The sequence below is a fragment of the Haliotis cracherodii genome, unplaced genomic scaffold, assembly GCF_022045235.1.
Source record: "Haliotis cracherodii isolate W230 unplaced genomic scaffold, xgHalCrac1.p SCAF_9, whole genome shotgun sequence".
NCBI classification, from domain to species: Eukaryota; Metazoa; Mollusca; class Gastropoda; order Lepetellida; family Haliotidae; genus Haliotis; species Haliotis cracherodii.
Genome location: NW_027266343.1, coordinates 20,530,146 through 20,546,872, shown reverse-complemented (window position 1 = coordinate 20,546,872; position 16,727 = coordinate 20,530,146). Strand labels below are relative to the sequence as shown.

Here is a 16,727-nt window from a genome sequence, read left to right as displayed (position 1 = left end):
AAACTTTCTGTCTCAATGCGCCGTAAACAGCCAGCACAAAGAACGTTGGCCGTAAGTTTCAAGTAATTTGTCACCCAACAGTAGTTTATACTTTTGCAAACACTAACAATATATACGATATCTAAATCGGGATCATGTATTTATTGTATAAACACTTGTTATCGCAAACATTATCCTTTTTACAGGATGTACTATTTTAACATGCGCATGGATATCATCACTTCCGCAGTGTAGTAAGGTTTTGTACGATTCGCGCGGCGGTTTATCGAGAAGACATTGATAACATAACGCGTTAAATGTTTATTAAAAACATAAGCATCATTTGATTTGATGTCGAAATTACTTCATATAACAGCGCGAAATTAATCTGGTAAGTAACAAGGTAAGATATTTAGCAGTTTTGTTGTTTTGTTATGAATAATATTTGTCCCGCGTGGTTGATGTTTTGGTTTTAGATGCTGATTTCAAAGCTGCAGGCAGCTGATACTTTTTGTTTCATCGAGAACAAAGAATCGAAGTCTGCACCAACCTGATAATTTTCTGAATTGAGCTTGGAATCGTTGTTGTGTGACCGTATTACCTTCCTTCCGCGATTAAGAAATACTTTATAGATGTATGACAATATTTTGAAGTTCCCGCTGAAGAATGACAGCGCGCATCGCTATACGGTTTATGTTGCTTGATGGAAATAGGTCATGTGCCGTGGAAGCAGTCGATGCCAGATATAGCAATCTCAAATTTCAGTTGTATGTCAATATTGCACATGAAATTCAGTTGATAAGAAAAATCCGAATATTGCTAGCCGACATGTAACCAATATATTACTGTTATGTCCACCTGCATGATAGGCCTCAAGATATCTAGATAGATCTACATGAACATCATGTACATGTAGTTATTTTGCAATCGTGTGGATTATAAAAAAAGAAAACATAATTGACAAACTTATGTAAACAAGATAAAAGATATGCATTAAGAGGCATAATATTAAAGACATAGAAGCTAGGACAGACACAGTATAGAAATATGGACACTGTTAGACAGGTTTATTAATTTCTTTATCATATTGTTAGTGCATGGTAGTTACTATATGATATTATTCACTTGTACACATGCTTATCCTCAACACTATGTACTGTTGATATGTACTATATTGAGATATTATCTAGGGTTATGAATTTTGGGAAAAATAGCTCAAATAGGTTTTAGAATTGTAATTTGGGAAAGAAAGGACAGAACTGAATGTGCATCATCGTGGGTGCTTGTCCGTCACATTTTGTTTCAGTAGCTCAACTCGGCAGCCGTTACATATTTTCTTATGAAACTTTGCATACATTGTATGCATAAACGCATGCTCAACTGGTGTCTTTTGATGTTTTGATATTTCTCAAACAAATATTTGTTTCCTTGTTTGACCTAGTGCATATTGTCTGCAATGGGGACAAGTTTTCTCAGAAACCAGTAAAGTTAGAGGAATGAAACTTTACAAGCATATCATCTCAGAGATACTTATCAAGACTGGGATTGAAAATTTGTGCCACAAATATCTGTCCAGAGTTATGTCCCTTGCTACAAGTATTTTACAAACCTCATGCCCTTGCTCCTTTGTTTTCACCATAAAACTTCACATTATTGACGACTATGTGAACAAAAATAATTCTACTGTAATGTTGGGGATAGAGATAACACTGCTTTCTTGTTTTTCGTTAACTGAAAGTGAAAATGGCATTTACTTAAGAAACATTTCATTACAAGGACTCGTGTAGGGAGCTGGTCCCCCAATACCAGAGATGGTGAAAATGTAACTATTTCCACTGTTTTTATTACCTCTTGTTGCTGTATGAAGAAGCCAACAGACTTTTCTATTGCCCTGCACTTTAATGAAGTTTTTTACAATAGTGTGAACATTGATCATAAGGCTGCTTTCAAACATGAATTAATCATAAAGTGTTCCTCTAACAAATGCTGTTCTTATTTTCAGGTAACCTACCATGTTGTATGGAAAAATCGTTGTAATAAAGCGTAATGGTCAGGATGGTGCCCATTTCCCCTTGACTGCATCAGCCTGTCTATTTGGACGGTAAGTAAGAGATGCTTGTGGTTTTACTGGTAGTATTACAAATGTTGATCATGAAGCATACTTACATTACTGTCACTGTTTAAAATTAATCATCATTCATAGTTGACATAGCCTTGGTCGTGCTAATGTTAATAGGTATAGGTTTAGGAGGTCAATAGATCTATATACTTTTTCAGCTAACACTGAATTGAGTGACTTTGATACTGAAAATGATAGAATTGTGCAGAAACTAGTATCAGTGATGATTCAAAGGCAATATAGGTATAGACAATAACTCACTACACATGCTAAAAAGAAACTTTGTGCGGATACATTTTGGGCTTGTTAACTTGTTTCTGTTTTGTTTTTTTAAAAATTTTGTCACAGATTGTAGTACCATAAAAAACTTATTATGGACATGTCCACTTGAGCATAGATTTTAGAACTATATGTCATGTATATAACCTGTCATAACATCAGATTGCTGTTCTGGTTGTGGATTTTGGCAATTTCATGGATTATTGATCATCAATGCACTTTTTTTAGGAGCAATGAATGTGACATTCGAATTCAGCTTCCGAACGTGTCGCAGGTCCACTGTCGTGTTGATGTAGATGACTCTGCTGCTGTAAGTGTTTTCAGCCAATAAAAAAGAAAAAGAAAGTTTATGTTCTGAACTTGCTTAAAGCTACTAAAGGAAGTTTGTTTATGATAAAATCGTTGATAGACCTTGAACATGTTGATAGTGATGTAGCTTTCAAAGTACTTAGAGAGTAACCAACAAGCTACAGGAACTTATGGGTTATCTTTCCCTGAGTAAATGAATGAACACTTTTATTTCAAATTTTGAGCAGCTCTAGATAATCACTGACACATCCTATTTTTCTTGACAATGAAGCACAAGGATGTCATTTGGGTTCAACTGACCAATCAGCATGGCTAAAATGTACATGTGCAAATGCCAGAAAGTTATTACACACTTTCAACTATTGTTTTCTAAGGGTTTGGTCATGGATTATAGAGGGGTTGGCATGGAAAATGACACAGATATTAAGTGGGGGCAATGAAAAAATGTTACTTAAAATGGGAGAGGTGTCATTTTCATAAACAGCAAGTCTGAAATGTGCTGTGGGCTTCTTGATTTTAAGTCATATTGTATGCCTGATCATGTTGATTGATGAATATCCTTACTTACTTTCAGATTTTCTTGACAAACCTAAGTCAGACGAACCCGACCCTTATCAATGGAAAGACGGTATCATCAACGACTCGTGTTAGCCACAAAGACATCTTTACGATAATTGACAGATCATTCAGATTTGAATTTCCACCAGGATCCCCCTTTAGAGAAGGACTGTCACCCAAACCCAACAAGAGCCCCATTAACAAGTCAAAGATTCTTAGTCCAAAGGTAAGGCCTGAATTTGAACATGATAAAAATATAAGGCCTTTTAGTTTTAGTGTTGAATTTTTTTGCCATTTTGTAGATTTCAAGTATTTGCTCATTTGGTGTCTTTAAGAATTGAAATATCTCATTGTCATTGTGATGTAGGCCATTGTTGATGGGTGTGTGGTCACAAAAAAACAATTCATGGATGTGCAAACTCAGTACTTTGTTGTTCAAATCTTTAAAAGAAAGGAATAAACCTTATATTGAGGAATAGCAAATTTACTATTTGTATTCTATTTTCAAAGAGGACAATATGTGTAGAATTACTGCACTTTCCTGAAATACAATCAAATATGAAGTTCTGGGTCCACTTGCACAGAGCACTATGCTTGCTGTAAGAAGTGACAAACAGGAATGGATGGTCACATAGCTGACTTGGTTGATGCATATCATATCCAAATTGCGTAGATCGATACTCATGATGTCAATCACTGGATTGTCTGGTCCAGGCTCGATTATTTGCAGACTGCCGTCATAAAACAGAAATATTGCTGAGTGCGGTGTTAAACAACAAACAAAACAAAACCATTCTTGGTTCTACAACAAAAATAGCTCATATCTCACTTACTTACTTGGTTTGGTTTGTGTGGTTGTTTGAAAAGTTGATTTGTTTTGCAGTCAAAACCTCCAATATCACCAGGGAGATCTGCATCTTCCTCCCCTGCAAGAACTCCGGCCAAAGGAGGTTCTCGACCAAACTCTCCTGCAGCAAGAAGGATGTCTCAACCCCTTTCCCCCAGAGCTGACAATGGCAATATTGTTACACCTTTGTCTGTGAAGCCTCAAAAGGCTGCCACACCCAAACCTGCCACTCCAAAAGCTTCTCCTAAAACTCCCAAGGCTGCTTCACCAAAGCCAAGCCCAAGAAGTAAGACTCCCAGCCCGGCACGATCCCAGTCTAAGACAACCCCAAAGAGTAGTTCCAAAGAAAATGCTGGGGCAAGGAGAAAGAGTCCCGTCATTGCACCATCTACACCTAAACAGTCGCCAAAGTTGTCTCCAAAGGCTTCTAGTAAGATATTGTTTCAATACTACATATACCATATTCTACAGCGGTATTTGCTAATATATTTGGCATGTGAACAATCCCAATAATTGCCTTCCCTATTTATCAATGTACACAAAACTTATTGATTTGTTTATGATACAGGTTTGTGTGTCATACACAACCTCAATTATGGACAATTACATCCTGGAATAATAAATCTCTCGTGTGTATACTAACAGACCTTTCTACAGAATCATTCATGCTGTCAGTGTCAGTATATATATATATATGACTGTCATGATCCGTCAATGATATTGGAATATCAACATATCCATATTGAAGTACACATGTTAACCCTTTTGTTACACTATTTAAGTGTTCATTGTAAAATTGGACTTATCTTTGTAATCTATTTTATTCAAAATTTCTTACAATAATGTTTACATTAGTTTTGGCGAAATAATGTGTCCCTCCTATACTTACAACTTCGTTTACCTTGTTTACCGAGAGCTCGAAAATCAGTCCTTTTCATAGTGGATCCCCAGATTAAAAAATTACAGGAGAAGACCTAAAAACACTCAATCCCTTTCTTCTCTCCTTTTCCTTTCTTCCTCCCTCCCCCATCCCACCCTGCATAATTTTGAATACACAGGACCTCTTGAAATTGTCTTTCAATTGTATTCATATGCAAATAAAACACAAAAGGTGTGAATTTTAACTGGAAATTAAAAACATTGATCAGTTTAGTTTTTTATGAATTTGTTCCTGATATTTAGTTAATGTTTTTGCTGTTCCCTTGTTTTAGGCTCCGGAAACAAGCGGCGTGCGAGTGGAGGGAAGAAGGTAAGCACATTCCTGATGGTATGGAGTTGGGTGGCAGCATCTTGCATATATCGGTCTATTGCAATTGATCCAGGGTCACTCAACAATGATGATGTTGACTGACATTACAAGCTCCCTGTCTATTACACATACATTTTCATGGAGGAAGACCTGTAACTTTCAATTAGGGGTCATATTTGTCCTGAACAGGAATTTAGAAATAAGCAATAACTGCAATGTGTGAATTGTGAAACTAAATAGTTAATGACACGTGAGTCTAAGTGAGTTCAGCTGATATATGGTAGTATTTATACCAGATTATATCTAATTATATGTCCATAGTTAGATTTTGTTATTTATTGATGATGAAATGTGCCACTTGTTAAACAGAAATAAACACTGACCACCTTGAAGAGAATAGTGTTTGTCCTTGTTTTCCGGCTATGACATCAACAATTAACAAGACTCGACTTAAGAAATTGTTAATGTTTAATTTAATGTCTTCTCACCATTTTAATTGGTAGCTAGTTATATTGATTTCAGGATCTTTGTTCTTTGTAAGCATTTTGAGTTTACCTACTTTTTCTTTGGTGAATGATTGGTGAAGAAGTAGGTCTGAAAAAATCATGTAAAAGAAATCTAGAAGTTTAAATGTTGTGCCTCCATGAACTACCAAAATGCCTTCAAAGACCTGAAATGTTTGTTTGTACAGAAAAAAATAAATAAATAGACATGTTTAAAAAGTTTCAATATCCAATGATCATATGAATTTTGCTTTTTCATTAAGGGTAGGTTATAGAGTATTTTTCTGACACGTCTAGATCACACATGCCATGCTATTGTTCTCAGTAAATGAGTCCAGACCAGAGTAATTAGTGAAGAAGAGCTAACCGTGGTTAACGAGCTACCAGCAACTGACAACTCACATCCTGTCAATTAGAGTTATTGGTGACAAGTTGTCTAGGAATTAAATGATCTTATCTGCTTAGGGGATAAGTTGAACATCTATATGGGTTAGTGTCCTTTTCCCTCTGAAGAAAACTGCTCTTGAGGCTGCAGAACACAAAGGTTTGCACGGTCCCCTCTGATTGTGAATGTTGTTGTCTAAAGGTAATACAAAGACAGTACTGAACCAGTAAAAGGATGGTGCTTTTGTGTAACTGAGCAGTAATTGATTTCAGACACAATCTATTACCAAGGCAATGCCAGTTGTAAACTTTATGATAAAGGATAAAACTTGATAAATACATGTAACTAATGTTATATTTGGGATAACACTTTCTTAGTAAAGTACAGATTCTAGTACTTTTTGGGGGGTTGAGTCCCGTCCGGGATTTGAACCCACACCTGCCAGGGTGAGGCACCTTATCGCCAGCACACAAAGTCAGCGGTCTAACCCACTCAGCCACCGAGGCTTCCACAAAAATGGAAGTCCGCCAACTGGTAGTCTAGATCATGTACTTTGAGTACCCCCCTGACAAGTGAAAATTGGCACGGCTCCCATGGCCGAAAGCTATGAATGCTGTCAAGGAGATATGTACATTGTTCACAGCAGCTCCTATTCAAGGACAAATATTGGCCAACAGTGGCTCAAAATTCCCAGTATATGTACTCAGTAGCCAGTTGTAGAATTTGTCTTGATAGACGTGGAGCAAACCAGAAGGTTGATTTTTCTTGTTTGAAAGGAAAGGTGATTAATATTACCTGATAACCACCATTGCATTCAGTGTATTCATAATTTTAAATGTGTCATTACCTTTCATAATGTGTATACAGTCCCAAATCTGAAAATAATGTGGACATTTACTGTGCCAACATTACTATCTCACAGCGTTTCAAGTAGACGTAGAAAGAGAGGTCTGCAAACCTGAACACATATGCTTACCTCCAAATTGTCACCTGCTTGTACTAAACAAAATGTCCACTTTCACACCTTGTATGCTTGATTTGTGTATCAAGTCAACATGATTTCACTCCCTGGATGTGTGTGTAAATGTACTTGTTGTTTCTAGTCCCTCCCAGCTGGCAGCCCTTACCCAACTCCAGCAGGCGGCAAATTGCGAACAAGCATCTCCGACCTGAGACGCAAGTCAGAGCCTGTGAAAGAGGCTGAACCTGTTACCCCAGCAAAATCACCTAAGGGAAAATCCCCGGCTAAAAAAACTCCCTCATCAGGGAAAAAGGGTGTGTGTCTTATTAAATTTTCACTTCTCATGTGTTTTTGTCTAGATTGCTTTCTGTTGTCAGTAATTTTATAGATGTTTCTTTTTTTATTGTGGAAAAACCCCATTCAGAACCGCAGGGTCAGTTGTCAAAATACAAATATTATTGAAAAAAACATTGTTCCAAAATATACAAATTGCTGCTTGATTTTTTTATTACCACCCCAGCCTACTTCAGGAAGTGCTTGTTGTTAAGATTTTCTGGGAAGAAGACAGATTGTTCCTAAAATTTTTAGTTTGTAACACATTTCATAAAAATGTGGTAGGTGAATCTGTGATGCAAGTACCAAATGATGGATCACAGATGATTTTGAAAATGTTAAGACATGTAATTTCTTCTTTCTTTTTTTAGGCAAGACTCCAAATAGTGGAGGAAGAAAGCGAAAATCAACAGATTTTGAACTGCCCAGTGCCAAGAGAAAGCGAGTTTCTTTTGGCCCTCAGCTCACCCCTGAGCAATTTGACAAGAGACTACCCCCAGCCACGCCTATTAGGAAGGGGGCCACACCTATCAAGAAGGGAAACACACCAAGAAGGCTGTCCGAACCCATCCAATATAATAGGAGCCCCAAGTCACTGCTGAGAAGATCCCTAGCTGCGCAGTCAATCAAGGAAGAGAGCCCTCAAAAGACTCCACGTGGGCGCTCCCCAAAGAAATCTCCAAAGGCATCACCTAAGGCTGGACCAGGAAAACAAGATATTAAGACCATGCCATTATCTATACCAGTTAGCTCAAGGTCACCATCAACTCCTAAGTCTGCCAGGAAGGCTTCACCCAAGTCAGCAAGAACTCCATCAAAATCTCCATCACGTTCACCCAAAACACCAACGCATGCATCTTTTTTAACCATTGCTGATACTCCTGTATCATTGGTGAAGAAGACCCCAGCAAAGTCTCCTGCAGAATCTCCAGCTAAATCTCCTGCCAGGTCAGAGACAAGATCTCCAGCCAGATCGCCATCTCCACCATCGGCACGCAAATCCAGATCACCTACAAAAAAAACACCAAGCAAGAGCCCCCAAAAGTCTCCAGCGAAGTCTCCAGCTAGGGCAGCGACACCAACTAAATCTCCAGCTAGGGCAGCAACACCAGCAAAGTCTCCTGCTAGGGCAGCGACACCAACTAAATCTCCAGTTAGGTCAGCGACACCCGTGAAGTCTCAAGCTAGGGCAGCGACACCAACTAAATCTCCAGTTAGGTCAGCGACACCCACAAAGTCACCAGCTATGGCAGCGAAACCGGCTAAATCTCCAGCTAGATCAGCGACACCCGCGAAGTCTCCAGCTAGGGCAGCGACACCAGCTAAATCTCCAGCTAGGGCAGCGACACCAGCCAAATCTCCAGCTAGGGCAGCGACACCCACAAAGTCTCCAGCTAGGGCAGCGACACCAACTAAATCTCCAGTTAGGTCAGCGACACCCACAAAGTCACCAGCTAGGGCAGCGAAACCGGCTAAATCTCCAGCTAGATCAGCGATACCAGCTAAATCTCCAGCTAGGGCAGCGACACCAGCTAAATCTCCAGCTAGGGTAGCGACACCAGCTAAATCTCCAGCTAGGGCAGCAACACCAGCAAAGACTCCAGCTAAGTCTCCTGCAAAGTCGCCCAAAACAACTCCAGCTAAATCATCAGTTTTTTCTTCTCCTATTACATCTCCAAGAAGAGCACAGTCTGAATCCCCCAAGCGAACACCAGCTAAATCTCCCAAGCGAACTCCAGCTAAATCTCCCAAGAGGACACCAGCTAAGTCTCCTGCAAGAGCACTACCTAAATCGCCCACAAGGACACCAGCTAAGTCTCCTGCAAGAGCACTACCTAAATCGCCCACAAGGACACCAGCTAAGTCTCCTGCAAGAACACTACCTAAATCGCCCACAAGGACACCAGCCAAGACACCTTCAAAATCACCCAAGAGGACACCAGCCAAGACACCTCCAAAATCACCGGTCCTAGAACCAGCGGTAGTTGCTTCTCCTGCAACTAAATCCCCTAAGAAAACACCAGCCAAGTCCCCCAAGAAGACACCAGCGAAGTCTAAGAAAACACCATCTAAGTCTCCCAAGATGACCCCAGCCAAGTCACCAACAAGAACCCCAGCTAAATCACCAGTAGTGGTTCCACCTACACCTGAATCAGCTGCTAAATCACCAGCAAGGATTCCAAAAGTTGACACTCCTAAATCGGGAGGGAAAGTTAAAAAAGCTAAAACAACTAGGACATCTGTGCCTATGAATCTGACTGGTATCAAGGAACTGATGAAAACTCCACGAAATAAGGCTGATGATGTAGGTCTGTCTGCAATCGCAAGGTTAATAAAGACCCCCAAAACATCTAGAAGAGGGAGTGGTAATCTGAACTTAAGTGGACTCGAAGATTTGTTCAAATCTCCCAGCCCAGCAAAGAGTAAGACTCCCAAATCTACTCCCCGATCTGTGAAGAAATCTCTAGTTGCTTCACCAAAATCAAGGAAAAATACTCCCAAGTCTGCCAAGAAAGCTGTCACTCCTTCCAGGACTTCGGTAACACCTAGAACACTGAGCATGAAGAAGACTAAGTTGCTACAGAGCCCAGCTGGAAAGATAGTCTCGCCCCCATCAGACATGAATATGGTGGTGGCCCTCAGAGCAATCCATGGAAAGGCAGCAACACCTAAGCTTGGACTGCTTATGAAGAAAACGCCTGGACGCAAGACACCAGCTAAATCAAAGACACCTAAGAAACTATGGGCTGATGTTGTGAAAGTAGGTATTGCTGCTGTGGGTGTTGCTAGCAAGAAGACTGGGCCTAAGCCTAAGGCTGTCAAGATTGTCTCTAAGACGGCAACAAAACAGGTAAGATGTCAATCTATTTCCCCCTATAATTGAAGCAAATGGCAATCATCTAATTTCATGAAATATTGCATTGAGGATGAAGTAATTTCAATGATATATTTCTTTGTGATTTGAAATTCTAATGCAATTGTCACACTGTTAATTTTTTTAAGGTACTGCTGAAATCTGCCAAGAAGACTCCAAAGACTCCCCGAGCCCTGGCTCGTGCCACTGCTCCCTCCACTGGACATGCAGATTCCCCAGCTACCCTGGTTGTGGGCAGAAAGATCAGTAAGAGGGTCAAGACACCTGGACCTGTACCTAGAAAGGGACGTAAAGTTAGCAAGGTAAGCTAGAGTTATGTAATATATTAGCTTCATGTTCTTTCATGTTATCTTTCTCATCTGATAAACGTGAACTGAAAATGAAAATTCAGATCATTATAATGAAGATCAAAACACTGTTTGCAAAATATTTTTGGTAGCTATTTCACTTAGGTGTTTTTTTTTGACATTCACTTTCATTCCCTATTTTAGGCTGCTCGCAAATCTGTAGGAAATACAAGTTTTACTGGTATTTCTGAACTGTTCAACACTCCAGTCAAGACCGGAAAGACTCCAGGAAAGAAAAGTCCCAAGTCATCGTCCAAAAAGACACCTGTTTCTGTACAGGGTACACCCCACGCTTTGTATGAAGATCTTCCTGACACGCCCATGGGTCCTGGTGAGATGATTGTCTCGCCCCTCACCAACCGGCGCAGCAGCGGAGGGAAGAGTCCAAATAATTTGAATGGTGTGAAGCAACTCTTGACAACACCAAAGACCAAGAAAGTGAAAGGCGTAAGTCCAACAGGTGTGAAAAGATTGATGAAGACACCTAGAGGGAAGAACACAAATGCAAGTAATGCCAGCCCATCAGGCGTTAAACGTCTCATGTCCACACCCAAGGTCAAGAACACACCTGCCAGTCCATCTGGTGTGGCTGAGCTCTTCAAGTCCCCTGCAAAATCTGCAAAGGCTGCTACTCCTGCAAAATCTGTAAAGGCTGCAACTCCTGCAAAGGCTGCTACTCCTGCAAAATCTGCAAAGGCTGCTACTCCCGCAAAATCTGCAACTCCCGCAAAGGCTGCTACTCCCGCAAAGGCTGCTACTCCCGCAAAGGCTGCTACTCCTGCAAAGGCTGCTACTCCTGCAAAGGCTGCATCACCAGTTGCCTCTCAACCAGCACCTAGAGGAAGAAGAGGTGCTGCAGCAGCCAAAGCCAAGACAACTCCTGCTAAGGTAAGTAGCATGAGAATTTTGTTTAAAAGCATTAACAATTCATTTGGATATAACCTTGCTGAAAGCTTAAAAAAAGTGGCATACATGCCACTTTACCCATTGTTAACCTGAAACAATTATCAATCCTACTGAAATAATTAGCCCCCCCCCCCCATAACCTTTTATATGGAAAACTCATACTTAACTATAGTTTGAAATATAAAATATTGGTGCCTAACACAAATCTCCAATCATCGTCGACAAGAACGATGTCAAAGTGATACAGCTTTATTCACAATTACATTGAGTAGTCTCTGATTTCATTTGCTGGTATCTTATGAACTAATGTGTACATTACAGACAACTGGAGGTGGTAGAAACAGGACAGCTTTGAAATCACCAAAGGTCAGCCCAGCAAAGACAAAGAAAGCAGCTGCAGCAAAGAGTGCATCCCCAGCCAAGTCCCCATTACCTGCAAGGTATGTTTATATTAGTACAGTAAACTGCGGTTATAACGAACACAAAGGGACCACTAATTGTAGTTGTAGTAACCATTGTTATAAGCATATACACAGCATGTATACAACAAATGTCCGGGACTAAAATTAAGTTTGTTATGTCGGTCAGTTCGTAAGAAGCGTGTTAGTTATTAACGGTATTTACTGTATGTGAATTAATCGGCTTGTTTTGTCTAATCGTGAAGGGGTTTCGCCCATTTCTGAAACAGATACATATTTATTTTGCCAAGTGCTATGGCTTTGGTTGTTTTTTTAATTACCTGCTGTGGAATATTTGTGTGAGTCATTGATTTGTGACTTTGTTTCAGGCGTAGGGGAAGAAAACGTCCTGCAACTCCTGTCAAGACTGTGAAGAAGAAGGCCAAGGTTGAACCAGAACCAGTTGAGAAGGAAGGTGAGTACATGCTTTTCTTATCATTTGTGGAGCGCTAATATTTGTGTTTTTACTGTCTTACTCTTGGATTCTCAGTCTTAGGATTATAAAGTTTGGAGTTTCTCATCTTCACTATCTTAGCCATTGGGCATTCTTTATTCGGCTACATTACTAATTGCAACTTTCTCAAGACTTGGAAGTCAATGGTTGAAAAATGTTCTTTCAGATTCTTTTTTTTTTTTGTCTTTTGTGTAAACATATGATGGATAGGTATGAAAATTATTATTTTTTAATTAATTCAATGTCATGGCCAATATCGTGAACTATTATTGAAACTGTTTAGTTTAGTATCTTGTCTCAATTAATTTATTTTCCTGGTAGATCCGTAACCCAATTAATTGTGAAAAAAGCACCTTAGTGTATGTGTACCAAATAAATTCAACTGTAGAGGATGCACAGGGAAAATATTTTATCAGTTAAATTCTGTTGTATGGTGTAAAAACATGCAGCTGGTAAAATGTACCACTAATACAGATTTTTTAAAATATTATCGGATATTTAATAACCTAAACATTTTTGGAAGAAAAGATGGACATATGAGTGCACTTTGAGAAACTTTTGATTAATGTAAAATGTTTCCCTTTCCTTGTAGTCTCACCAGTGAAAGCAGCCCCTGTGAAGAAAGCAACTCCAGTGAAGAAAACAAAAGCAGTTCAGTCTCCTAAGAAGGCTGTTTCCCCATCTAAGCCAGCAGCAAGATCAAGAAGAGGGGCTCCAGTTCCAGCCCCAGAACCTGAAACCAAACCTGCTCAAGTAAGAGGCACAAAGAGAAAGGCGGAGGATGTCAATCCTCCCACCCCAAAGAAAGCAAAGACAGTTGTCAAGTCGTCCACACCTAGAAAGAGCCCCAAGCCAGCTGGAAGAAAGACAAAGGCAACAAAAGCTGCTTCACTGGTAAAGTCTCCATCGCCAGTTAAGGCTCGAGGTCGAAGGGGTCAGCCTGTGGCCAGTCTAGTGGCCAGTCTAGTGGCCAGTCCTGTTAAGACACCAGAGAAGCGTGGTAGTCGAGGTAAACCTGTCAAGGCTAGTCCAGTGAAGACAAAAACTCCACCAGCAAAGGTAGCCAAAGGAAAAGCAAAGGCAAAGGAACCAGAGGTTGTGGTCAAGGAAGTAGAACCTGTAGCAACTCCTGTCAAGGCTACCAGAGGAGGAAGAAGGGGGAATGCTGTTGCTAAGTCACCAGTTAAAAAGTCACCAGCAAAGAAGACTACAAGAGGGAAGGCAGCTGTTGCTAGCCCAGCAAAGAGCCCTGCCCCAGCAAAGAGAGGAAGCCGGTCAAAACCAACTGCTTCATCTGTCAAAATAGTCACTAAGGCTCAGGAACCAACTCAGACGAAAAGTCCAGCTCCTGCCAAGAGAGGCACAAGGGGTAAACCCGTTGCCAGTCCGGCCAAGACTCCTGTCAAAGTTGGCAGCAAGAGATCTGTTATTGGTGCTGCCCCATCTGCTCCATCTCCTGCCAAGAAAAAGAAGGCTGCTAATAAAAAAGCTGTAGCTAAGAAAGATGTCCTAGTGGCAATTGAAACGCCAGCAAAATCTCCAGCTGTGTCTGTTTCCAAGAGAGGAACAAGAGGGAAGCCAGCTCCCAAGACCCCTAAAAAGCTGCCATCAAAGAAGTCAGTTTTGGTTGTAGTTACACCCCTTTCTGCATCAAGGGGAAGGAGTGGAAAAGTAGCTGACTCAGCTGCAACTCCAGCAAAGGGCAAGGCTAAGAAGACAGCAACGCCAACAAAGGCTGCCACTCCCGCTAAGACTCGAGGAGATAAGAGAAAGGCAGTAGTAAAGCCCAAGACTCCAAAGCCGACCCGAGGAAAGAAGGTTGCCCCTAGCCCGAAAAAGGCAGCCCCAAGTCCGAAGAAGGTGAAAAAGGCATCAAAGACTAAGGCAACTCCCCAAAAAGCCACACCTGCAAAGAGAACTACACGAAGTAGAAAATAATTTCATGCAGCCTTAGCTGGCCAAAATCTGTCTGTAACATTGGCTGTAGTTCAACTGTACATTTGTAATATTTTTAAATTGTGTTGGAGACTTCTTTGAATTTGTAACCTCAATAGTTACCTCAGATGCCTTTGAAAAGACAGTGTTAAATAATGTGTTTAAATGTCTCTTTAATAAATAGTTTTTATTTTTATGTCCACTATGTTAAATGGTCATTTGATTTTATACCAAGTTTGACTTGGTGGTGTCAACGTGTTATTTGTTGTCATGTTATCTTTTAGTCACTGTTAAGTGTCCCATTTGTAACATACTCATTCATTGCTCTTTGGGCAGCTGCGACAAAGATATATATCATGTTATGCTTTATGTCATCTTGTTTTTAACGTCATCACATCCTCATGATTGCTATGCATACTTGCTATGCAAGAAAGCATAGTTTAAAAATTTATGATTGTGCTCATTGTAAATAGCCACTCTTCTCATGGACAGATAGTTTATGATAAATGCTGCTGTTACATTTGGACAGGCAATATTTATTAATAGTGTACAACCTGAGAAACCATATCAATTCTTTTGCCTTCAACCTTGCATGATTTTCCTTTCTGAAATTGAGGTGAAATTTAAAAAGGTTTTAATGAAATTTCGTAATTGAATAGCATTATTTCTTCATGCATCAAATGTGTAATTGACTCATTGGTTTAATGGCATTTTTATAATGGATCTTTATTGTAATGGAAATATTTGATTATTTCTGCAACATTGTTAGAACTTGGTACTGAATGATTAACAGTAATCAGTAAAGTGGTACATGACTATGTCTCAAGTATTTGTATAACAGTATTGTGGTTGGTGTTTTCCATGTGAAGTAACTGTTAGACCTATTTATTCAGCTTAGTTTGTGTGGGGTAACCCAATCATTTTATGTACCTTTTGCAAATGGGGACAAAAAAGGTGATGAAATATTTGGGATTTGGCTGAATCTTAAAAAGTGCTCTTCCATTTTTGATACTTTTTGTGTAATATATTTCACAGAACCATTTGACTATACATTTTATGATTCCATGCATTGTCCTTAAATGACCCAATTGTGTTTGTTTTGAATATGCTCTTTCTGGATTAACTGAAACAGATGTATCTTCTCCTCACCAATGAGTTCCGGTCACTTCACATACATATTATTACCTCATGTTAATGTCTGTCAATCAAACAGTCATTTTGGATTCAAAAAATCATTTTGCATACTATCTTACGGACATTTGCGTTGCACATTTCTTATCTAAATTTTAGATTTATATGTGTAGATTTCATTTATGACCAATCACTAAAGCCTATACTCAGGGTTGCAGTTGATGTCAGTTTCATTGTACATAGCCATGAATCATCATGTGTTCTTACTGATCATCTATCATCATGTCTACTTAACCTGGTTCTATAAAAAAAGGTGGAAGGCATTTCAAAATTTATATTTATTTTAATGTCAAGGTGATAGATATATTACCACTTTCTCTAGATACTCCATCTGATTTGTTTTCTTGTGAAACATTCATTTTGGCAGGTCACCACAAACTGTAGATATAACAATATTTCAGACAATGATAATTTTATCACACCTACAATTGTGAAACAAACTGAAGGCAGTTGACTGCTCATTATTTACTGCAAATAGTGTAACCCGTATTTCAATATAAGATCTTACAATAAAAAATAATCACAAATTCAATCAGCGTTTTGTTCTTTAGTTCATTGACTGTTCAGTACTTGATATGCTGAACACCTTATATAATATACACCTTGCTGCCGCAAGCAGTCAGCTTGAGTGCAGTATTTTTGCATACAAATATGACACTAATTTATCTAAAATACCATGGGCCAATTGCCTGATAGTAGGAAAGCAAAGCTTCCTGCAGTTTGTGTTGGAAATGCTGATTTCCTGATTGCATCAGTTGTGGCACAAGCATTGAGCAGCTTGTTCAATTCATCTCTGGATCTGGGAGTCAAAGCCAAGTGTAGAAACTGTAATCCACTTTCTGATGTACACAATATTTCATGTTTATTTCAAGTTCAAGCTACACAAGGGACTATGGCCACCTTGAGCATTGATGCAGGTCTGTCCAGATTCAATTATTTACAGACTGCCATCTTATTGTTATCTTGTTTTGCTATAAAACAAACAAAAATACCCATTTGCTTCACTTAGATTAATAAACGTTGAACAGTGGCTGAAAGG

At 39.5% G+C, this 16,727-nt stretch overlaps 1 protein-coding gene across 2 annotated transcripts; it reads left to right on the top strand.

Moving 5' to 3' along the window:
* Nucleotides 1-253: 253 nt before the first annotated feature.
* On the top strand, nt 254-16,220 carry LOC139452122 (mucin-2-like). 2 transcript variants are annotated; one of them, XM_071233447.1, is made up of 13 exons: nt 254-370; nt 1,982-2,080; nt 2,606-2,687; nt 3,261-3,470; nt 4,128-4,521; nt 5,303-5,340; nt 7,332-7,503; nt 7,894-10,373; nt 10,526-10,699; nt 10,889-11,632; nt 11,972-12,090; nt 12,438-12,523; nt 13,155-16,220. In XM_071233447.1, the coding sequence occupies exons 2-13, from the start codon at nt 1,992-1,994 to the stop codon at nt 14,498-14,500; spliced, it is 5,934 nt and encodes a 1,977-aa protein (XP_071089548.1). In that variant the 5' UTR covers nt 254-370; nt 1,982-1,991; the 3' UTR covers nt 14,501-16,220. The 2 variants fall into 2 exon arrangements, with proteins under 2 accessions (XP_071089548.1, XP_071089549.1); XM_071233448.1 differs by having other exon boundaries at nt 254-382.
* The last annotated feature ends 507 nt before the right edge of the window (nt 16,221-16,727 follow it).